The sequence below is a fragment of the Crocodylus siamensis genome, chromosome 9 (assembly GCF_052110815.1).
Source record: "Crocodylus siamensis isolate JL-2025a chromosome 9, ASM5211081v1, whole genome shotgun sequence".
Lineage (NCBI taxonomy): Eukaryota > Metazoa > Chordata > Crocodylia > Crocodylidae > Crocodylus > Crocodylus siamensis.
Window position 1 is genome coordinate 58,154,149 of NC_143403.1, and position 24,691 is coordinate 58,178,839.

At 50.8% G+C, this 24,691-nt stretch overlaps 1 protein-coding gene across 1 annotated transcript; it reads right to left on the minus strand.

Moving 5' to 3' along the window:
- Window positions 1-21,754: 21,754 nt before the first annotated feature.
- Window positions 21,755-24,009, minus strand: LOC149857688 (uncharacterized). The gene is made up of 2 exons (XM_090062757.1): window positions 23,938-24,009; window positions 21,755-22,693 (listed from the first exon to the last, which is right to left on the minus strand). Exons 1-2 carry the CDS (start codon window positions 24,007-24,009, stop codon window positions 21,755-21,757), a joined length of 1,011 nt encoding a protein of 336 aa, XP_089918883.1.
- Between the last annotated feature and the right edge of the window lie 682 nt (window positions 24,010-24,691).

Sequence of the window (24,691 nt, forward strand, 5' to 3'; positions counted from 1 at the left end):
AGGGAATTTACAAAACCCCTTTTATCAATGAGCCTGTAAACTTCACCTCATCAATCTACTTCATACAAAAAATCATGGAATAAATACAGACATTGGATTTAGGGCACATCATAAACTGCCTGCCACCCAATAACCCTAGGTAACCTCTCTATACTTCGCCACCTGCATTTTGTCATTTGTTGACATTCTCTTCTTTGTTTTTCCCTCCTCATCAGCCTGCCTCACACCTATTAACATCTATCCCCTCTGATCTTCCCTGCCGTGCATCACACACCTATGTTTTGCATATTGGCTTAAGCTTCTATTTGGACCCTGAAGAGAAGCCAACAACTAGGAGACTCTCCCTGTACCTGAGGAAAGGCGCCTGTGCCCATACGCTTGCAAAGAAGAATTTGTCCAACTATTTAGATGGCCTAATAAAAGATATCACATGTACCCAAATAACTTTGTCTGAGTTACAGGGAAGTCTCAAGTCAAAGACATTATAAAATGTAAAACATTATCTAAGAAAGTGAGCATAAAGGGCACATTGTTATTCAGCCTGAGAGAGAGAGGGGAGACATAAAGAGTTTCTCCTTGAACACAGGGGACTGGAGAGTCAAATGGTGTTGCCAGGTCTTGGGGTGTTTTTTTTTTGGCAAGTCTCCTGAAAGCTGCTTTTTCTCCTTTCAAATTGGAGTGCTGAAATCCTGTGTTTTCAAAGAATCTCAACTTCCACTGAACAAGTTACTTGTCCCCATAGTTGTGGAGGAATACTGGCTCACAAATGAAATGGAGAAGCCATTATATATTTTAAAAACCTTGATTTAAGATGATAGTTATGACTAGTCGAATGCATGGGTTTGGCATTACTGGTGGTATTGGCATTTCAGGTGCAGCCCTAACTTTCCAATTCTCTCACCCAAAGAGGAGTGATGTGGCACAGTTATTACCTACAGGCACCAGAGGATGGTGTTCAGCTTTCAGCTGTTTTGAGCTCTTACACATTTTTTCTTTTCAACTGTGTGTGCAACTGGCTGTGATGCCTGAGCAGCTGCATCCCTCTAGATCCCTTGTGCAGGGAGACGGCGTGGGGCTCGGGTGACACGAGGGGCTGGATGAATCCCGCAGCTACAGCATGCCGTAGATTTACAAACCACCTCTCGATGTAGCTACATCAGCATTTGTAAAATGCCTCATGACAGGTGAGGGGGGCAATTTAGATTTTTTTACAAGATACATCTGAAGGTAGCAATGGAAGGGTAAAAAACCCTTAATTGGGAAAATGCTGATGGGGGATTTGACAAGTCATCAAATACTGGATGAGCAGTTGTAAAATGGATGGTGAGAGACGTTTCCTGTAGCTTCAGATACCAGTTGTAGAAGCACTGGTCTGGAATTGCAACAGTGGCAATTTAAGGTAGGATTTCAGGAAGAAATTTCTCATTATGTCGATAGCTAAGCATTGGGGCGGGTGACATAGAGAAGTTATATAATCTTTCTCCTTGGACATTTTTAAAAGCAGGTTGTATCAACACTTGATTGGGATGGTCCAGCCATGGTCCAGCCTGAACCAGGGGGTTGACTGATGACCTCCTGAGATGCCTTCCAGCCCTACCCATCTATTCCACACCCCACAAGAGTCAAAAGTTTGGGACTGATGTTGTCAAAGCCATCTCTTCTCCTGCTGGGAGGGAAACAGGTCTTTTCACTTTCACAGGTGGCTGGACCACAGGAGCACTGGGCAGAAGTGGAGACCCTGTCAGGAGAGAGAGAGGCCATTTTTCCTGTACAACCGGCAGCCCGTGTACTGTCTGCAGCAGACTGGCACAAGGGAGAGGGGCCTCTTATGTTAGTGCTCACCAGTCGGACCTTTTCTTTTCAGAAGACCTACAGCCAGTGAGGATTGGGGAAGTTTGCATGAAGAGGCCATTCTTGGCTCTGGTGCCTTAAAAAAAAGACTTGGGGGGGTCCTAGCCAGAGACCACTTTGCCTCCAGAAGCTGAGCTGGTCTGGATTCCTCACCATGGCCTGGGTCCCGCTCCTCCTTGCACTGCTCGCATACTGCTCAGGTGAGGGACAGGCGTGTTCTCATGACCAAAGTAATAGTGAAATGGCAGGTAAGATGAATTTTCCTGAGTCACTGAGCTGAGAAGTGTGTTTGTGGTGTTGATTTCAGGGGTCTGATTAGCATATGGTGACCCAGGAGCCCTTGGCATCTTCCGTGTCCCCAGGAGGGACTGTCACTCTGTCCTGCAGCCTGAGCACCAGAGCCATCGCCAGCAGCAACCATCCCTCCTGGTAGCAGCACAAACCTGGCTCTGCCCCTCGGTTGCTTATATACACCAACAACAGCAGGCCCTCGGGGATCTCCACCCACTTCTCGGGGTCCGTATCTGCCCAGAAGGCCACCTTGACCATCACTGGGGTCTGAGCCAATGATGAAGCCGACTACTATGGTTCTGTGTGGTGCAGCAGTGGGGACATGCGTCACAGTGCTACACCTTGATGGGAAAGTGAGGCAAGAATCTCTCTTCCGCTCTCTCCCTCCCTCACTCAGCCTGGGCTGTGGGCTGCCTGCACAGCTTGGCTCCTACGCAAGGCAAATGAGTCGGTGTCTGTTTTATCCCCCTGCACTGCTCGCCCACTCCCCTTCCTCCAGCTCTCTGGGACAGGTCAGCAGCTTTGTGCCCTCGAGAAGCACAGCACACGCGGCCCAGTGGCACTGCCCAGACACCCGGGGGACTAGTTCCACCTGCTGGTATTTTAGCCACCCATCAGTGCCAGTGATAGAGCTGCTGGGTGGCAGAGCAGGCACCTGCTGTTGCCAAGCCTGGGGCTGTCCTGGCTGAGGCATGTATCGGCTGCTAAGCCAAAATGCAGCTCCCCCTGCTCTTAGCCTTGCTGGCCTGCCCCAGCATCTTCCAGGCATCCCTCATCAGTGCTGTGCCCTCTGCTTGCAGCAGGATTAAGGTACTGGCAGGGAAATGCCTGTGCCCGCCTGTCCTCGGGTGTCCAATTGCAGCAGCACCAGGGGAGGGACCCAGGCGGGGGTTTGAGCGGAGAAGGCTCCTGGGCACTGCCCGTGCAGACACGGCCGAGCTGTTATCCATTTCTCTCAGCTCTTCCAGCACTGCCTGCGGCTGTTTCAATACCACCCCTTGCCCGGCTCTGGGGGAGTCTGACAGGGTCTGCTCTCAATGCTGTCAGCGTTACCGCCGTCCTAGTCCTTGCAGCTCAACCTTGCTTTGTGGACCCAATGTCAGTCTGGTGCTTATAACCCTTTGCTGCTCTTCTCTGCATATGACTGGGGCCAAGTAAGCACGGCCATCCTTAGGGAGGCACGTATTGGGTCAACTGCCCTAGGCCCCACACTTTGGGGGGCCCCGTGGACAGTGCTGTACAGGCCCCACCATGGCCATCATGCGCCCCCGGCTCCATGCTTGCCACCCTTCCCATACCACATGCCATGCTCCAGCCACTCGCCATCCCCCAGCTCCCCACGGGCTGATATGCCCCGGACCCCGCACACCCCTGGGGACGGCTCTGCCTCTGCACCTCCCACTGAGGCAACTGTGCCTGGGCACAGAGGCTTTCCTGCCATTTCTGGTTAAACCATGGGCATGCTGGCTTCTCACTTTAGGCTCCTCCAGTTGTTTCCCTTCCCTTCTCATCCGAAAGGAAGGGACCATTCATGAGAAGGATCATTGTTTCATTCCTCCTCGTATCCCCCCACAATGGCACCTCTATGTTCCTCTTCCTCAGCAGCCAGAAGTCAAGGTGTTGAGGGCCTTCTCTTCTAACATTTAGCCCCTGGAGGAGTGAGGGGAAGGTGCCAAGAGGGGAGGCTTTGGGCATTGAGATGAGCTGCAAAACTATTGAGAATAGAGTTTGCCATTATTTCATGGGTAACATAATCTCTGTCATAGTGCTGATTAAACCACTAACATAAAACATCAGCCAGGTCAAACGGCAGCATTCGCTTTCTCTGATGGCAAAGCAGCCATTGTGAAGTGCACATCCATATCCTGGGTATTAGACAGGCAGGAACACGTGAGAGTGGAGAATGCAAAGGGGCAGAGAGATGTTGAGAGCTGGTGTGAGAGCTCTGTTGACCTCTCAGAGCAAGAAGACGCAGTGCATCTTGTCCGCATTTAGCAATGAGAAATAAATAGACAACACAGACCAGACCCAGTTCTCCTCTCAGTTAAGCCAGGGTAAATAAATCAGGAGCATCTCGGCCAAGGCCAAGGGCTTGCTTGATGTTTTTTGTAGTGTTAGTAATGGGGGAAATGCATGCCATAAGTGGGAAAGAAAGAAAAAAGGTTGCGTATTGAAAACCCCACATCTGCAAAAGGCCAGTTTGGTGCCTTTCAGTTATGGTGGAAGAGACTGAAGGGCGCTCTTTTATCAGGCCTTGTGCTTAGTAACAGAGCTCAACAGTCTCTGTATCAATTCCCCCTCTTTTATTTTGAAGAAAGAAAGTTCGGAAGGAAAAGGGAGAAGTCTGCAGCCCCAGAAAGGTGATTTTAGTAACTGGTTGACTACAGTGGCACTGACAACCTCAGATTGGACCCGGGTTTGCTGGCAGAAAGCAGCAAGGAACAGATGTGGGAGAAGGCTCTTCTCAGCTGTGCAGCTTTAGGGGAGAACTGGGGATTTTCAGCCGGAGACCCATTAGTCTGGGGAGGCCTAATTGATTTGGGATCCCCATTCTGGATTTAACCCCTCATGGGGCCTGGTAACAAGGAAGAGGGTTTCTGTTGTTTGAATTGGCTCTGTGGGAAGCAGCAACCTCCAGTTTTGCTCTGGTAAATGCAGAGTATGTGGAAAGAAGTGGAGTGGGCTTTCATGTGGCTCTGCCACCCCTGGTGTCCTGGGGGCAGTGGCTCGGCTCAACCTCCTTAGGGGCTGAGGAAGAGCATCGAGCTGATGTCTGTGGCAGTCCCCTATCCGCTTTGCCTCCACTGTCTTGGAAAACCCCCATTGCCAGATCCAGGAGACCCTGGACCCAGAGGACAGGAGGCATCACTAAGTGTGCGTCGGGCACCTGTACACCCAAGTGACGTGATAGCTGCCCTTCAGACATGGCGTTAAACTGAGTGCCCAGCACTGGGGATTTATAGATGCAAAATGGGCAGAGAAAACCAGAGGCAAAAGGCAGAGGTGAGGCATCCACTTATAAAAGGATGGCACCTGTGTGTGATTAGAGCCCCCCATGTCCCAGACGTAGAACAAGTACAGGGAAGACTTCCTGGGCTGATCGGGTCATGGGGAGCTCGCTGTATGAGAGGAGAGTAAAGGAGCCACTTTGTTCAGCCCGGTGAGGCAGGCTGAGAAGGGAGCCGCCTGCTCTCTGCAAATACCTCCCCGAGGGAGAAGAGCCCTGGAAAAGAAAGGACAGTGCCAGCTCCAGAAGGAGCGGGTAAATAGGGGTCACACAAACAGGCTGAAGCTCAGAAGAAGGGCTGTAACCATGAGAGCAGGAGGCTCTGGAGCAGGTTCCCAATGGGAGGGAACAAATCGTTTTCAGATGCGGGTTGCCACACTTGAGCACGGGATGATATGGTGAGATTGTCTGTGCTGGCAAGGCTGTGGGCATGAACCAGGAGCTCTCATCCAGTCCTGCGTTGCCTTGTGCTCCCCGGTCCATCTCCAGAGACAGCCACGGAGACAAGCCCCCAGTTGCACATGGAAGAGGCCACTAGATGTCAGTGGTGTCGCACAAATTCCTTCTCTGCCCCAGGGCAGCGGCCTGCTCTGTGGCTGTGGGTTACATAGGAGAAACGTGGTTCAGGTGGGCACGGCTTTAGGTGCTAGGGTGACGCGCTGCTTATGTGGGTGGTCATAACACAGAGGAGACAGCACGGGGAAGGCAAGATGCTGCTAGGTCTGTTTGGGGGTGTCTGTTCCAGCGTTTTAGCTTAGGCCACTCAATCTGCCCTGAGAAGATTTCTGGAGGCAGGAAAATGAACATTATGATGGGAAAGGGTCCTGCTGGGTACCCCAGCACCTGCAGTCGTGTTAAAGCTCCCCCTCCATATGCTTGAAATGTGCAGCTCCTTCCAGGTGCCCTGAGGGAAGGAGGCTAGGCCTGGACGTCCCCCTTCTGCTGAGGACTTTATTGTAGTAAGAAAATAAAATAAAATGTTTATTGTAGTAATTTTCTCTGCACCCTTGGGGCCCAGGGATCCATCTGGTTCCTGGAGACCAAGCCATCTGGGACAGATTGTGCCTGGGATCCTGCATGGACCCTTCTGTCTATGTGTAATGTCACGTGACATCGAGCTGCCAAAAACTGCCCCGGACCCTTACAGAGGATTTTACTGTTAAAGGGGAGACCTTTCAAGTATGGGGTGAGCCAGTAATGCATCGGAGCAGGTGAAATGATGTCACCAGGGAGGAGTGACCTCCAGGGCCTCGCAGAGGGTTTCACTGTGAGGCGGGCGGCATCTGACTGGGTCAGGAAGAAATTTGTCCAGGGCTTTGTCCGTGCTGAAGTAGTGTTACAGGAGAGGAGAGATTTTCTCTCTGGCCTTCCTAGGTTCTTCCAAAGTGCTTGTTGCGCGAACATGTGAATTCCCCTGCCCTCCCTTTAACAGCCTTTGATTGCTCCTGGAGAGCTGAGAGAGGAGCCCCTACAGCTGGAGCCAGTGAGCAGGGGGTAGATTTGCATGAAGGAGCCTTTCTCTGCCCCCGGGGTTGGAAGATCCCAGACTTGGGAGATCCCAGACACAGAGCAGGAGGACGTGCAGCTGGTCTGGATTCCCATCATGGGCTTAGTTCCTCTCCTCCTTGTGCTGCTCACATACTGCTCAGGTACTTTGGAAGGGACAGAAAACCACACCGTGGCTTTATGAATCATTTGATTCTCTGTAAGGCATTCATTTGGGATCAATTTCTGTCTTTCTTAAAGGTTCCCTGTTGCAAACCACACCGGCTCAGCCACCCGCAGAGTCCACAGCCCTGGGAAACACTGTCAGTCCGTCCTGCACACGGAGTAGTAGCTACTAGGGCTAGAGCTGGCATGGGCACGGCACCCACGGGGCGGCTGAGAGAGCGAGGGGAGGGGTCGGGGGCTCATGCAGAGCCCCCCATGCAGCATGGGGCAGTGGGGGGCAGTAGGGATGGCTCCCCTCCCAGCAGCACCTGGCGAGCACTGGGGCTCTTTTTTCAAATGCCAGGAGCTGGGATGAGTGGGGCAGCCATTGGGGGAGGGGGGGGCTGGGGCAGTGGTGGGGTTTGCGGAGGCTGGCAGGGGTCCTCCCATGGCCCCCTCCCCCAGCCCCTCTGCCCCCACCCCTAGTACTTGTCAGCTAGGAGTCCGGCTGCAGCTCCCTTGCTTCACTGTGTTTACGTGACTAATTTTCACTTTTTCACATTTTGATTCTCTTGTAAGACGCTGCATAGATACAAGCTTAATAACAATAACCGCTTTATCACTGTCACTATTTCAGGCTGCCACTCCCAGCCGACGCTCACCCAGGCGCCCTCGGAGTCTGTGTCCCTGGGAAACACCGTTAAACTCTCCTGCACGCTGAGCAGCCAGCCCAGTAACTATGTTATCTCCTGGTATCAACAACAATCAGGCCAAACCCCGCGATTTCTCTGGTACAGTTCAGGCACCAAAGGTGATGGAGTCTCATATCGATTCACAACCTTCTTGGCTCTTAATCCCTGAGACATGAGTTCCTTTGATGCCAAATTTAAGAATTTCTTGTGTGCCAAGATCTGGAAGCCAGGGATGATGTAAAATGGAAGGGACTGGTGGCTTAGACAGAGATGTCCTTTGTTGCCAAAGTCAGTGCTGACTGGCATTAATGAAGAATTTCTTGCTGTCCTGGCGTTGTCGTATAGACAGCGCTCTGTAGCCATCACGTTGTGGGTGCTGGCAGATGTAGCATTTGAAGCATTTCCCAGTGCAGGTGTACACTGAAGGCCTTCAAAACCAGGGTGTTTCTGATGTGAAGAGAGGTATGACCCGTGTTGTGCCTCCCAGCTGGAGAGTTTAAAGTCACTTGGGCTCCCTGTAGTGACTTGCTGTCTGGAGCAGGGTGCAGTTGTGGGATGCAGCGATCTCCAGCTCTGCCCGATGCAGGGAGTGGGGGGAGAAGCGGAGGGGACTGTCGGTGTGGCTCTGCCACCCCGGTCTTCTGGGGGCTGTGGCTCCACGCAACCTCCTCAGTAGCTGAGGGAGAGATCAGAGCTGGTGTCTGTGAGCAGTCTCCTAGCTGCTTTGCCTCCAGTCTCTTGGAAAACCCCCACTGCCAGATCCAGGACACCCTGGAACCAGGAGAGAAGAGCTATTGCTACATGTGCCTGCAAGTGATGTGATAGCTCTATGTACATGCTGTATGGACATGCTAGATATACATGCAAGTGATGTGATAGCTCCCCTTCACACACAGCATAGGCCTGAGTGCCCAGCATTGGGAATGTATAGCTGAAAAGCAGGCAGACAAAAGCGGAGGTAACAGTGCAGGCAGATGTGAGGCATGCATTGATGGAAGGAAGTCAGCCGTGTGCGACTGGAGCCCGCCATGTGCCAGAGGTGGAACAAGCACAGCAGAGACTTGCTGAGATGAACTGGCTTGTTCATCCTAGTGAGAGGCTCCTGTCCCTCAGGGTCAACTCATGTCAGATCTGTGGGGTGCGATTGATACTTTGTGGCCACAAGAAAGGTCTCCAGATTCATTGCCTGGGACCCAGAGGGGTGTGCAACGCACACTAGTGTTGTGCAGCCAGAGTTGAGCAGAAGCCATGTGCCTGTTTTTATGGTCAGGGTCCACCAGGAAACGCAGCAGGGACAGGGACATGCAATTCATTCACTGCTGCTCACAGCCCTCCTGACTGCCAAGGAAAACTGCCACAGGACAGAGCATTTGGCAGTATCTTTCTGGACAGCTGATGGATTTTCTAGTCTACACCGACTTCTTTTCTGCCAAATGCCAAGCTTGCAATAGAAATGATATGAGAAGAGCAGGTTTGCCTTATTACAGCTGGGTTGTGCAGATGGGCACTGATAATGGCCCCCTGGGCCCTCTGTACTGTGGTGCTGGACTCTTTCTATATGGAGAAACATTAGCCATAGTGAAGAGCTTGAGACAGGCGCTCTGTCCCAGGCATCCACAGCATGATCAGCACAGACAGGAGATGTCTTCTCATCTATTCCCCTGTCTGAGATAGTAAGAGCAGAGACTGAGGAGCATCAGTTCAATTCACTGCTGGGCCTCTCGTAAAAATAAGATGATCTGAATACTCAGAGGAAGATATGCGCCCCCTCCCCCGCCGCCGGTGCCACAGGACAGACGCAATTGCACAAACACCCATGTCACAAGTTTTGCCTGAGACACGGAGCGACACTCTCTTATCAAGACTTGCTCTAAATAGTGGAACTGAACAGTTCGTATATTGATTTTTATTTATCTTATTAAAACAAGGAACGATTACAGAAAATAAGGAGAAGATCACAATCCTGAGAAAATGATCTTTAATGAGAAACTAAAAGGCTCTGGGGACATCAGTCAGAGAGGAGCAGGAGTCGCTGGCAGGATCAGACAGGGAAGACATTTGCAAGAAGGAGCTGATCTTCTCCTTGGCGCTCTAGGAGACTCTGAGTTTCCACCAAAGACCAGTTTGGCTCTGGAAACACAGCTTGGGTGTGCTGCCTTGGTCTTGAGCCATTCTTCTTCTGGCTGCTTGGTAGCAGGAAGAGGGTTTCTGTCGTTAGATTTCGTGCCGGTGACTTTTCCAAGATCTTGGGTCCGTTGCTGATTGCCGTGTCTCAGCAGGATGTGTCGCCTTTTAGCTCCCTGCCCTGAGAGTGCAGAGGCTTCTTTCTTTCTAGGGTTTTCCCATTTTACACTGACCCTGAGCGTAAGGGCAATGTCTCCTCCCCTTCTCCCTCAGTGCACAAAGTCGATCTGATACACTCTCATAGCTGCAGCATTCCTCCAGATAATTATTTGGGGTTGTGCCTCGTTATGCTCTTCAGCTTCTGCCCAAGCAGAGGCTTCGCTGTCTCCACAGGCCCCCTCATCTATTTCCCAAGCATGGTGATCCAGCCTCTCTTCCACCACCTCCTCCTTGAGGGGTGCCTGCCTCGGCCTCCTCTCCAGCCAGACGGTTCTCCGCCCTTTCTTCTCTCTAAGCCTCTGCTCTGCCCTCCGCAGCCTGTGGCGGCACCTCTCTGCGCTGGTCGTTCTGCTTCGTTTCCCCTGAGCCATTCTCGTGTGGTTTCTCTCGGGGCAACACTGCTGTCAAGGAGCTTCTCGCCTTGATGGGAAGTCCTTGGCTTGAGAGAGGGGCTCACCGCTTGGGCCCTTTTATAAGGGAGCTGCTGGTCAGACCGGTCCCATGTCATCACTCGGCGGGGGCCAACCAGATTTGGCTTGTCCATATACGGCCATCAGATTGGCCCGTATCTGCTCAGAGCGCCCATCTAGGGAAACACAGAGCTATTATGACTGTGGGCATTGCCCTTACATGGGCACGGGACTTTGGAGTGTTTTTTTATGGCCATGTTTGGTCACATATGTTTTGGTATGGGGCAAAGGCGGACCAAAGCAGCGAGGAGCCCTGTGACTAGGACATGGGAGCCAGTGGGTCTGGTGCTCTGGAGAAATATCAGATCTGCTCCTTTCAGTGGAGGAGTGCTGCATTCAGTCTCCTGGTTTGGGGAGGGGAGGGGAGTCAGTGGATCCCCTGAGATGTCCTCCTGTGTTCAGGTTTCACCCCTCTCCTCTCTGATTTCAGCAAATCCAGAAACTTTCTGTGGCACTCTTCAGTGATGACTTCCCACATGCAAGAAGCTGCTGCCACTTGAATGAGCCACGTCCAAAAAGAAGCGAAGTGACATTCCCTGTTGTCACCAGGCGTGGTTCACCGAAGCGCTCACCTCTTGCCTGCATTTGAGCTCTTCCTTTCCTCCTGTATCACGCAGGGGTCTCTCCTTACCGGGAGCACAGAACGTCCCCCTCACACAACGTGGCAGCACCTACCCCACCTCCGCAAATCCACATTACTACCCTGTGCTTGTCCCTGTCTCCCTAGAAATGCCATGTTGTGTTCTTGCCGGGGCTCAGCCTGATCCCCAAATCTGATTTTAGAATTTGGCCAAGTGTCTCTTGGAAGAACAACTGCTTAAAGGGATTGTGAGGGAAAAGCCATCAAGCGAGGTCACTGCAGAGGGCTGTGTGAGGTTGCTTTCCTTAGCTGGGATGCTTTGTGATGTTTCACTCAGCTGGCCTGAAGACCCAAGTGTCTGTGAAGTCACTGGCCCTGTGTTGCCTGATGTCAGAGCCTAGCATAGGCCTTTGTGAGGCAACTGCCAGGTTGATCTCATAAGAGACGAAGTTGTGAGGTGTCTTACTAAGGACTGACGGACCGGCTGATTTCCTCAGTACGCTCATAAATAGATTCAAGTATAAGTCTCAGTAAAACAGCTGACATAGCCCTGACATATCGGTGCAGCAGGAGGAGTGAGTGACGGCTAAATGCCAGCTCTCCCCTTGAATTGAAATCGACCAACGAGTTGGAGCTTAGTGCTCAGTCCAAGTCCATTTGTGCCCATAGAGGCGGGCAGTTTAGGAAAAGAACGGCTCATGGTCCCAGGCATGGTCCCGGAAGGAAGGGATGTCCCCACGAGACGAGCGGGAGGAGGGAATGAATCTGGCCAAGCTGGATCTCAGTGTGACTCCCCTGGGAGTGGGTGTTTCCCTTCAAGCCCCAGCTCCTTGTTGCAGAAGCTCAGCTGTCAATGGGCAATGGGGTCTGTGCCCCACATTTCTGGAGCAAAGCAGGGAAACCCAAAGATGAGAAAAGCAAAGACAAGGAGATTTATTATTAAAAGTGTTTGTTGCAGCCACAGTCCTGATTTTGCAATGGTGAAAGAAGGGTGTGGGACGCACCTGGGCTTTCTCATTATCTCCCCTGGATCAACTGGGGAGGACCGGAGAGGAGTTGTCCAGATATGGACAATCAATGGTCACCGAACCTGATGACCATATATGGACATTTGGACGGCTATAGGACAGTCTGATGGCCATATATGGATAGCCCCTATGTGATTGGTCAGCTGCAGTCAGCAGCTCCTCTATAAATAGGGCCAGCTGAAGCTCAGGGTTAGTGAGCAGAGTGGGAAGCTGCTCCCAGACATGGGGCGCTCCCACTGCTGCGAGCTTGGTGGCCACTGGGAGCTTCTCCGATCATGGCAAGAGGCTGCTCGAGGGAAAGCAGAAGTGGAAGCTGTTGAAAGTGGTGGCAGGCAGAATGCATCATGGGAGGCCGTCACTGGGGCTGTCCCAGAAGGCTTCCTCCATCTCGACTCTGCAGCAACCAAACAGAGGTGTTGGCAGCATATGGGAAGAGGACAACTGCGTGGATCCAGTGTCATCCCCTCCCCTTCCTCCTCCAGGAGACCAGCGACTCCACGGCACCGCTGCTTCTCCTTAGGAACGTGGAGATCCGGTGTCTCCACAGTGCTGCCGCTCCCTCCCTGAAGCAGGGAGATCCAGTGTCTCTGTAGTATGTCTGCTCCTTCCCTGAAATGAGGAGATCCAGTGTCTCTCCAGCACTGCTGCTGCTTTATCTGAAATGAGGTGATCCTGTATTTCTGGTGAGAAACCAGGACATTTGCCGTCTCTGCTGCTTCCCTGAACTGAGGCAATCCAGTATTCCCACAGCACTGCTGCTCATGGCGAGACGAGGACATTTGCTGTCTCCTGCTCATCCTCCAGGAATGGCTCGTGTAGCTGTTTTGCTGGCCAGTACCTTGACTTCTCCTGCCGCTGCGGGTCTGCCCTCCAGCTCCATGCTCTGGGCCATCCTCCATAATTCTGTCGTTCTGTAAATAAGAGAATTAAGTTTAAATAGGTAAATAACAAATAAAATATAGATAAGTGCATATCCAGTTGTGTCTTTGACTCTGTGTTCGTCTCCACTTGGATTCATGGGTGGTGCTTGGACATGCTGTGATTTCACACTTCCCCGTCACTTTGAGCTTGGACCTGATGGAGTGCGGTATTCTGTGTCCATAAAAAGGAGGGAGGCACATCAGTCCCCCTTAGGAACCACATGCTCTGCCCTAGGCCCAGGCCCTGTTTCCCTAGAAGGAACCTAATTCCTTTATTCCAGGGCCAGAGCCTGATCCTTAAGTAGAAATGATCCCATTGTCCGTTGGATTAAAGTATTCCAGGCATTGTGAGGCCAAGGTCCAAGAAGCTGCTGCCTGCAGAGTGCTGTGTGAGGTTGCTTGCTAGAAAGCTTTAGTGTGGTGTAATAATACTATGGGGACAGAGCTTTGCCATGATCAGATCTAAGCTCTTCTCCCTTGCGCTGCAGATGTGATGACACTGCTGTCTATGAGGTTTCTGGTTCAGCCCCTGGATTTAGCTGGTGGAAGTGCTTCTGGTCCACTTCTGGGTTTGCCACTGAGCATGCGGGGGGCCCCCCCCACTCCCATGGGACGCTCCATCACAGTGATCACGGGCCGTGCTGGTACCTCGAGGTATGTAGAAAAATATTTGAAGCTGTGTCTACGTCCGAGTCGCTAATTCTCTGAATCAGCATCGACTCTTCAGATTTGGATTTGTCCAAACCAAATCGGGGACAGTGATCTGAATCAATTAATCGAATCACTGTGCCTGATTTGGGCCAAATACCAAATCCGAATCATATAGGGCCCGTTTGGCACACCCCTACTGAGAAGGCCACTGACGGCACAGGCTGTCCTAGTGTGGAAAAGAGGGAAGAGATGCTGGATCTCCAGAGCTGTCCTTTTCAGGGCAGTTGTCAGCTACCTGTTTTGTTCCTTCTGCAAATCCAGAGGCCTTCTGTGACAAGCTGCAGTGATGACCTCCCTCTATGCAAAGAGCTTGCTGCCATTTGAACAATAGTTCATTTCAATCAGGACTTGAAATGTCATTTCTTGGGTGTCACTAACTCTTTTACCTAAGCTTCTGTTTCTTGGCTGCACAGAACATATCATCTGACCCCTCCATAGCAAACTACGGTAGCAACCTCTTGCTTATCCCTGGGTCTCCTCAGAGGTGCCATGCTGTGCTATTTCTGGGGCATCCTGTTCCCCAAATCACATCTCTCATGTAAGCATCCCCTCCATGCATGCTTCCCTAGCACTGTGACAGCCTAGACTAGTAGCAGGCCTTGAACCTCACTGAAAACACCAGATGAGTGTCCTGATATGATTTCAGGACTTGGGCATCCTGAATGTCCCTTGTGTATCTAGGCCGTGTGGTGAAAGCCAAGCCTGGGCCTGGCACAAGTCCTGGCCGACCTGTTATGGTTCCCTAACCTTCTTGGCTCTTAATCCCTGAGACATGAGTTCCTTTGATGCCAAATTTAAGAATTTCTTGTGTGCCAAGATCTGGAAGCCAGGGATGATGTAAAATGGAAGGGACTGGTGGCTTAGACAGAGATGTCCTTTGTTGCCAAAGTCAGTGCTGACTGGCATTAATGAAGAATTTCTTGCTGTCCTGGCGTTGTCGTATAGACAGCGCTCTGTAGCCATCACGTTGTGGGTGCTGGCAGATGTAGCATTTGAAGCATTTCCCAGTGCAGGTGTACACTGAAGGCCTTCAAAACCAGGGTGTTTCTGATGTGAAGAGAGGTATGACCCGTGTTGTGCCTCCCAGCTGGAGAGTTTAAAGTCACTTGGGCTCCCTGTAGTGACTTGCTGTCTGGAGCAGGGTGCAGTTGTGGGATGCAGCGATCTCCAGCTCTGCCCGATGCAGGGAGTGGGGGGAGAAGCGGAGGGGACTGTCGGTGTGGCTCTGCCACCCCGGTCTTCTGGGGGCTGTGGCTCCACGCAACCTCCTCAGTAGCTGAGGGAGAGATCAGAGCTGGTGTCTGTGAGCAGTCTCCTAGCTGCTTTGCCTCCAGTCTCTTGGAAAACCCCCACTGCCAGATCCAGGACACCCTGGAACCAGGAGAGAAGAGCTATTGCTACATGTGCCTGCAAGTGATGTGATAGCTCTATGTACATGCTGTATGGACATGCTAGATATACATGCAAGTGATGTGATAGCTCCCCTTCACACACAGCATAGGCCTGAGTGCCCAGCATTGGGAATGTATAGCTGAAAAGCAGGCAGACAAAAGCGGAGGTAACAGTGCAGGCAGATGTGAGGCATGCATTGATGGAAGGAAGTCAGCCGTGTGCGACTGGAGCCCGCCATGTGCCAGAGGTGGAACAAGCACAGCAGAGACTTGCTGAGATGAACTGGCTTGTTCATCCTAGTGAGAGGCTCCTGTCCCTCAGGGTCAACTCATGTCAGATCTGTGGGGTGCGATTGATACTTTGTGGCCACAAGAAAGGTCTCCAGATTCATTGCCTGGGACCCAGAGGGGTGTGCAACGCACACTAGTGTTGTGCAGCCAGAGTTGAGCAGAAGCCATGTGCCTGTTTTTATGGTCAGGGTCCACCAGGAAACGCAGCAGGGACAGGGACATGCAATTCATTCACTGCTGCTCACAGCCCTCCTGACTGCCAAGGAAAACTGCCACAGGACAGAGCATTTGGCAGTATCTTTCTGGACAGCTGATGGATTTTCTAGTCTACACCGACTTCTTTTCTGCCAAATGCCAAGCTTGCAATAGAAATGATATGAGAAGAGCAGGTTTGCCTTATTACAGCTGGGTTGTGCAGATGGGCACTGATAATGGCCCCCTGGGCCCTCTGTACTGTGGTGCTGGACTCTTTCTATATGGAGAAACATTAGCCATAGTGAAGAGCTTGAGACAGGCGCTCTGTCCCAGGCATCCACAGCATGATCAGCACAGACAGGAGATGTCTTCTCATCTATTCCCCTGTCTGAGATAGTAAGAGCAGAGACTGAGGAGCATCAGTTCAATTCACTGCTGGGCCTCTCGTAAAAATAAGATGATCTGAATACTCAGAGGAAGATATGCGCCCCCTCCCCCGCCGCCGGTGCCACAGGACAGACGCAATTGCACAAACACCCATGTCACAAGTTTTGCCTGAGACACGGAGCGACACTCTCTTATCAAGACTTGCTCTAAATAGTGGAACTGAACAGTTCGTATATTGATTTTTATTTATCTTATTAAAACAAGGAACGATTACAGAAAATAAGGAGAAGATCACAATCCTGAGAAAATGATCTTTAATGAGAAACTAAAAGGCTCTGGGGACATCAGTCAGAGAGGAGCAGGAGTCGCTGGCAGGATCAGACAGGGAAGACATTTGCAAGAAGGAGCTGATCTTCTCTTTGGCGCTCTAGGAGACTCTGAGTTTCCACCAAAGACCAGTTTGGCTCTGGAAACACAGCTTGGGTGTGCTGCCTTGGTCTTGAGCCATTCTTCTTCTGGCTGCTTGGTAGCAGGAAGAGGGTTTCTGTCGTTAGATTTCGTGCCGGTGACTTTTCCAAGATCTTGGGTCCGTTGCTGATTGCCGTGTCTCAGCAGGATGTGTCGCCTTTTAGCTCCCTGCCCTGAGAGTGCAGAGGCTTCTTTCTTTCTAGGGTTTTCCCATTTTACACTGACCCTGAGCGTAAGGGCAATGTCTCCTCCCCTTCTCCCTCAGTGCACAAAGTCGATCTGATACACTCTCATAGCTGCAGCATTCCTCCAGATAATTATTTGGGGTTGTGCCTCGTTATGCTCTTCAGCTTCTGCCCAAGCAGAGGCTTCGCTGTCTCCACAGGCCCCCTCATCTATTTCCCAAGCATGGTGATCCAGCCTCTCTTCCACCACCTCCTCCTTGAGGGGTGCCTGCCTCGGCCTCCTCTCCAGCCAGACGGTTCTCCGCCCTTTCTTCTCTCTAAGCCTCTGCTCTGCCCTCCGCAGCCTGTGGCGGCACCTCTCTGCGCTGGTCGTTCTGCTTCGTTTCCCCTGAGCCATTCTCGTGTGGTTTCTCTCGGGGCAACACTGCTGTCAAGGAGCTTCTCGCCTTGATGGGAAGTCCTTGGCTTGAGAGAGGGGCTCACCGCTTGGGCCCTTTTATAAGGGAGCTGCTGGTCAGACCGGTCCCATGTCATCACTCGGCGGGGGCCAACCAGATTTGGCTTGTCCATATACGGCCATCAGATTGGCCCGTATCTGCTCAGAGCGCCCATCTAGGGAAACACAGAGCTATTATGACTGTGGGCATTGCCCTTACATGGGCACGGGACTTTGGAGTGTTTTTTTATGGCCATGTTTGGTCACATATGTTTTGGTATGGGGCAAAGGCGGACCAAAGCAGCGAGGAGCCCTGTGACTAGGACATGGGAGCCAGTGGGTCTGGTGCTCTGGAGAAATATCAGATCTGCTCCTTTCAGTGGAGGAGTGCTGCATTCAGTCTCCTGGTTTGGGGAGGGGAGGGGAGTCAGTGGATCCCCTGAGATGTCCTCCTGTGTTCAGGTTTCACCCCTCTCCTCTCTGATTTCAGCAAATCCAGAAACTTTCTGTGGCACTCTTCAGTGATGACTTCCCACATGCAAGAAGCTGCTGCCACTTGAATGAGCCACGTCCAAAAAGAAGCGAAGTGACATTCCCTGTTGTCACCAGGCGTGGTTCACCGAAGCGCTCACCTCTTGCCTGCATTTGAGCTCTTCCTTTCCTCCTGTATCACGCAGGGGTCTCTCCTTACCGGGAGCACAGAACGTCCCCCTCACACAACGTGGCAGCACCTACCCCACCTCCGCAAATCCACATTACTACCCTGTGCTTGTCCCTGTCTCCCTAGAAATGCCATGTTGTGTTCTTGCCGGGGCTCAGCCTGATCCCCAAATCTGATTTTAGAATTTGGCCAAGTGTCTCTTGGAAGAACAACTGCTTAAAGGGATTGTGAGGGAAAAGCCATCAAGCGAGGTCACTGCAGAGGGCTGTGTGAGGTTGCTTTCCTTAGCTGGGATGCTTTGTGATGTTTCACTCAGCTGGCCTGAAGACCCAAGTGTCTGTGAAGTCACTGGCCCTGTGTTGCCTGATGTCAGAGCCTAGCATAGGCCTTTGTGAGGCAACTGCCAGGTTGATCTCATAAGAGACGAAGTTGTGAGGTGTCTTACTAAGGACTGACGGACCGGCTGATTTCCTCAGTACGCTCATAAATAGATTCAAGTATAAGTCTCAGTAAAACAGCTGACATAGCCCTGACATATCGGTGCAGCAGGAGGAGTGAGTGACGGCTAAATGCCAGCTCTCCCCTTGAATTGAAATCGACCAACGAGTTGGAGCTTAGTGCTCAGTCCAAGTCCATTTGTGCCCATAGAGGCGGGCAGTTTAGGAAAAGAACGGCTCATGGTCCCAGGCATGGTCCCGGAAGGAAGGGATGTCCCCACGAGACGAGCGGGAGGAGGGAATGAATCTGGCCAAGCTGGATCTCAGTGTGACTCCCCTGGGAGTGGGTGTTTCCCTTCAAGCCCCAGCTCCTTGTTGCAGAAGCTCAGCTGTCAATGGGCAATGGGGTCTGTGCCCCACATTTCTGGAGCAAAGCAGGGAAACCCAAAGATGAGAAAAGCAAAGACAAGGAGATTTATTATTAAAAGTGTTTGTTGCAGCCACAGTCCTGATTTTGCAATGGTGAAAGAAGGGTGTGGGACGCACCTGGGCTTTCTCATTATCTCCCCTGGATCAACTGGGGAGGACCGGAGAGGAGTTGTCCAGATATGGACAATCAATGGTCACCGAACCTGATGACCATATATGGACATTTGGACGGCTATAGGACAGTCTGATGGCCATATATGGATAGCCCCTCTGTGATTGGTCAGCTGCAGTCAGCAGCTCCTCTATAAATAGGGCCAGCTGAAGCTCAGGGTTAGTGAGCAGAGTGGGAAGCTGCTCCCAGACATGGGGCGCTCCCACTGCTGCGAGCTTGGTGGCCACTGGGAGCTTCTCCGATCATGGCAAGAGGCTGCTCGAGGGAAAGCAGAAGTGGAAGCTGTTGAAAGTGGTGGCAGGCAGAATGCATCATGGGAGGCCGTCACTGGGGCTGTCCCAGAAGGCTTCCTCCATCTCGACTCTGCAGCAACCAAACAGAGGTGTTGGCAGCATATGGGAAGAGGACAACTGCGTGGATCCAGTGTCATCCCCTCCCCTTCCTCCTCCAGGAGACCAGCGACTCCACGGCACCGCTGCTTCTCCTTAGGAACGTGGAGATCCGGTGTCTCCACAGTGCTGCCGCTCCCTCCCTGAAGCAGGGAGATCCAGTGTCTCTGTAGTATGTCTGCTCCTTCCCTGAAATGAGGAGATCCAGTGTCTCTCCAGCACTGCTGCTGCTTTATCTGAAATGAGGTGATCCTGTATTTCTGGTGAGAAACCAGGACATTTGCCGTCTCTGCTGCTTCCCTGAACTGAGGCAATCCAGTATTCCCACAGCACTGCTGCTCATGGCGAGACGAGGACATTTGCTGTCTCCTGCTCATCCTCCAGGAATGGCTCGTGTAGCTGTTTTGCTGGCCAGTACCTTGACTTCTCCTGCCGCTGCGGGTCTGCCCTCCAGCTCCATGCTCTGGGCCATCCTCCATAATTCTGTCGTTCTGTAAATAAGAGAATTAAGTTTAAATAGGTAAATAACAAATAAAATATAGATAAGTGCATATCCAGTTGTGTCTTTGACTCTGTGTTCGTCTCCACTTGGATTCATGGGTGGTGCTTGGACATGCTGTGATTTCACACTTCCCCGTCACTTTGAGCTTGGACCTGATGGAGTGCGGTATTCTGTGTCCATAAAAAGGAGGGAGGCACATCAGTCCCCCTTAGGAACCACATGCTCTGCCCTAGGCCCAGGCCCTGTTTCCCTAGAAGGAACCTAATTCCTTTATTCCAGGGCCAGAGCCTGATCCTTAAGTAGAAATGATCCCATTGTCCGTTGGATTAAAGTATTCCAGGCATTGTGAGGCCAAGGTCCAAGAAGCTGCTGCCTGCAGAGTGCTGTGTGAGGTTGCTTGCTAGAAAGCTTTAGTGTGGTGTAATAATACTATGGGGACAGAGCTTTGCCATGATCAGATCTAAGCTCTTCTCCCTTGCGCTGCAGATGTGATGACACTGCTGTCTATGAGGTTTCTGGTTCAGCCCCTGGATTTAGCTGGTGGAAGTGCTTCTGGTCCACTTCTGGGTTTGCCACTGAGCATGCGGGGGGCCCCCCCCCACTCCCATGGGACGCTCCATCACAGTGATCACGGGCCGTGCTGGTACCTCGAGGTATGTAGAAAAATATTTGAAGCTGTGTCTACGTCCGAGTCGCTAATTCTCTGAATCAGCATCGACTCTTCAGATTTGGATTCGTCCAAACCAAATCGGGGACAGTGATCTGAATCAATTAATCGAATCACTGTGCCTGATTTGGGCCAAATACCAAATCCGAATCATATAGGGCCCGTTTGGCACACCCCTACTGAGAAGGCCACTGACGGCACAGGCTGTCCTAGTGTGGAAAAGAGGGAAGAGATGCTGGATCTCCAGAGCTGTCCTTTTCAGGGCAGTTGTCAGCTACCTGTTTTGTTACTTCTGCAAATCCAGAGGCCTTCTGTGACAAGCTGCAGTGATGACCTCCCTCTATGCAAAGAGTTTGCTGCCATTTGAACAATAGTTCATTTCAATCAGGACTTGAAATGTCATTTCTTGGGTGTCACTAACTCTTTTACCTAAGCTTCTGTTTCTTGGCTGCACAGAACATATCATCTGACCCCTCCATAGCAAACTACGGTAGCAACCTCTTGCTTATCCCTGGGTCTCCTCAGAGGTGCCATGCTGTGCTATTTCTGGGGCATCCTGTTCCCCAAATCACATCTCTCATGTAAGCATCCCCTCCATGCATGCTTCCCTAGCACTGTGACAGCCTAGACTAGTAGCAGGCCTTGAACCTCACTGAAAACACCAGATGAGTGTCCTGATATGATTTCAGGACTTGGGCATCCTGAATGTCCCTTGTGTATCTAGGCCGTGTGGTGAAAGCCAAGCCTGGGCCTGGCACAAGTCCTGGCCGACCTGTTATGGTTCCCTATGTGATCTGGCACAGGATGCGCTGAAGCGAGTGGGAGGGAGGGATGTGTTTCATGGTGCAGGCACAGTGGAGAGGCAAGGCAGAGATGCCCCACATCAATCTGTTTTAGCTGAACCAGTACAACTTGATATGTAGACAAGCCCTTGCTTAGTGAGAACATATTAGCTTTCAGATTTCCTGTGGCCCATTCTTCAGGCTGCTAGTAACCTTCAGGAAAGGGATGCTGAGCCCAGTTCTTATCGCGCTAAGGGCTGGATTAAAAGCCCACTGCAGTCAAGAGAGACCTTTAAATCAGATCCTTGCATGTGTGCAAATTAGGAGTGATAACATGCAGTGGAGCATGCATGTTCAGCTGCTGGACGGCTCCATAGCTGCAATGGAGGATTAAAACCTTAACTGTTTTATGGCTCAGCCTAGTCCTTTTCCTTTGTCACCTTCTTTGTCCTTTGATAAACTGAGTCTTTTGATAAACTGATTGTAATGATATCTCTCTAGACTGAATATTTTTAGATCTCATTTCATTCGGCACAACAGAGCCTTGCTCTCAGATGGGTCTCCAAGTACTGTTGTCATACAAATAATTAACAATAGCCATTGTAACTGGACTCAGTCACCCAAGGCTGGCCAGAAGGCTGGAAGTGGAAAGAAGGGGTAATTTGCAAAGAAGTTTTGGAAAAATTTAACTTCCTTTCACCTAACAGACATATCATTTGTAGATCACAGTTTTATAATAGGAATGCTATGGGTGTAAAGTAGAAGAAATCTGGCAAAAAAACCAAAACTATAAATCTATTTATTTTAAGCAGATAAATTTCACATGTCGGGAAGACTGGTAGAAGATTTTGGACTGCTCTCTCCAGTGATGGCCCTTTCAGAAAGGGAGGGCTGCCTTAGAGACTCCACAGAATTACTTTTGGTGTCCAGCGGGACAACTGAGGACTTGCTGGCGCTCCTACTGGCAATGCTTGTCCTTGGGGAAGAAGAGAATTGCCTTAGTGGCTCTACACAATCCTGGCTTTCGGTGCCCAGTAAAACAGCCGAGGACCTTCTGCTGCTCCCTGCCACCGTGCTTGTCCTTCGGGAGGACGGGGCTTGCTCTAGGTGCTCTACAGAATTCTCTTCCGTGTGCAGTAAAACAGTTGAGGACTTTCTAACGCTCCCACTGGTGATGCTCACCCTTCGCGAAAGTGAGGATCGCTCCACAACTTCTACTGAACTTTGGTCTTCAGTGCTGAATAAAGCAACGGATAATTTTCTCTGTCTATCAAGTACAATGCTGGATTTTGTAGAAGATGATATTTCTCTGAAAAGTTCAACAGAATCCTGCTTTTGAGAGTCTTCTCCAGTTTGTGGTAGATCTTCAGGGAAAGTTAGAGGTACTAACTCAGTTATGTCTGGCAGACTAGTGGTATTTTTCTTAGGAGTTTTCCTACTGAATTCTGCCTTGCCCCTCATCATTGTCGGTTTTGGAGGGATCTTTTTGTCACTTCTTTTTGCCCTGGGCTTTTGGGATTTAGTGGAACATTTTGCCTGTATCTGTTGATAAACTTCTGCCCAGTTAATCTGTGATGATATTTTTATGTTGCTGCCTTTTAAGTTTTTAAAGCCAAACATTATTTCAAGGAGAACCTTTGTTACAGGAACTGATATAAATCCAAGTTTCTCTGAAAGTGACTTTTCATAATTATACTTGCAAAGGACACGTTTGGCAGCAGTTTCAATTAAGCTTCTTTGCAAAGGTGAGGCAAAGGGCTAGTCATATTCCCAGTGGCCAAAAGAGAAGAAACAAACAAAAACAATTCATTAAAATATATGTTTTAAACCACCTTTTAAGTGTAATATTTAACAAATAATATTTAACATTTTAAGGTACATAATTCCTGATTGACACTAGGCCTGTGCGAAGCTGTTAGTATTTGCTTCAGATTCGGACTCGGTCAATTTGGGGGACAGTTATTCAATTCAGTGATTCGAATCACTGTCCTGAATTGATTTGGCTACTGCCAGATCAGCTGAATCTCCAAACCACAGAGGCCCCATCCTCCGCCTGCTCTCCCAGCCCTGCTAATAGATGCCTCACCCGCCCCAGCTCCCCACTCTTTGAAAAAGAAAGCCTGTACTCAGTGGATATTGCCCTGGGGTAGTTCCCCGCTGCCTCCAATTGCCCCACGCTGCATGGTGGGCTCTGCACAAGCCCTCAGAAGCCCTGAGGCTGCTGCAGGATCCGGTGAGTTTGGGGTTTTATTTTATTTTTATTTTTTTCTTAAAGGCCAGGAGCTGGGGTGGGCAGGGCAGCCATGGGGAGGCTGGGGGGGGACGGTCAAGGGGCTCATGGCAGAGCCCCACACAACATGGGGCAATGGGGGGCAGCAGGGATCACCCTCCCATTGGGCAGCAGCCAGTGAGTAGGGGCTTTTATTTAAAGCACTGGGAGCTGGGGCAGGTGGGGCAGCCATGGGAGGTCTGGGGGAGTGCTTGGAGGTTGGGGGGGGTGGGGGAACAGGCAGGGGATGGGGCCTGGCAGGGGTCCCCCCTTGGTCTCCTCCCGTCTTGCAGCCCCCTCCCCCACCCCTACTTACCAGCTCAGAGTTCAGGATCAGCTCCCTGCTGCAGTGGGCAGGGACTGCTCAAAATCCCCGAAGCTCTCTGAATCTTTTCCAGATCTATTTGGAGAGCTTTGAACCTATTCAGACCTTTTAATTCATCCCCTGATTGAATTCAGATTCGGAGATTTGGCCACCGAGTCAGGCCAAATCTCCTCTGAATCAAATCAGCACCTGAAGCTTCACACAGCCCTATCATCTTACCTACAGTGTGCATTTTACATCCTCACAGGTAGAAATTAAGTAAAATTATATAATTTATCCTGGATTCTTGTACAAATCTTGTAGATGATGAAGTGGGCTCACATAATGGAAAGCATGATGGGATAATAACTGCACTCATGTTTTCCACAGACATACATGTTATAGGTAAGTTTGGAAAAGCAAAGCTACCTGATCCTGTGGACATTCCTCTTTTACTTTTTCTGGCTTCTTCTGCTTAGGCTTTGGAAGCGGGGGTGGCATGTATTTTGGTTTGGGTGGAAGTTTCTCAGGTGGTGACCTAGGCTTTGTTTTAGGGAGTGGCGGTGGCACATATTTTGGTTTGGGCACAGGTGTAGGAGCCTCAATTGGTGGTTTTGGCTTGCTCTTAGGGAGTGGAGGTGGCATATACTTTGGTTTGGGTACAGGTGCAGGTGCCTCAACCGGTGGCTTTGGCTTGGTTTTTGGGAGTGGAGGTAGCACATATTTTGGTTTGGGTGGAGGTGCCTCAGTGGGTGACTTTGGCTTGGGTTTATGAGGTGAGCGTGGCCGGCTCTTTCTTGATGGGCGTGGTGCTTCCTCCACTGCCTCCTCTTGCGTTATGGATTCAGAAACTCTCTCCTCAACCTGTTCAGAGTCTGTCTGAGTTGATGCATACTTATTTGTACGTAAAGCCGCTTTTCTAGGAACGGATGTTATACCCAAAGATTCACGATGTTGTTGGGATTTGCCAAGACACCTAGAATCTTCAGAACTGTTAAATGAAGGAGATCCATCTTCATTTGTTGCATTTTGTACTTCTAGAACAGCTTGATTTATAATATCCTGAAAGGCAGGGTATAATTTATCAGATGGAGTGGGTCTTTTCAGGACATTTGTGACTTCTTTTTCAATATTTTTGGTACTAAAAGCGAACTCTCCCTCTGGATGAAATGTAGCTTCTGTT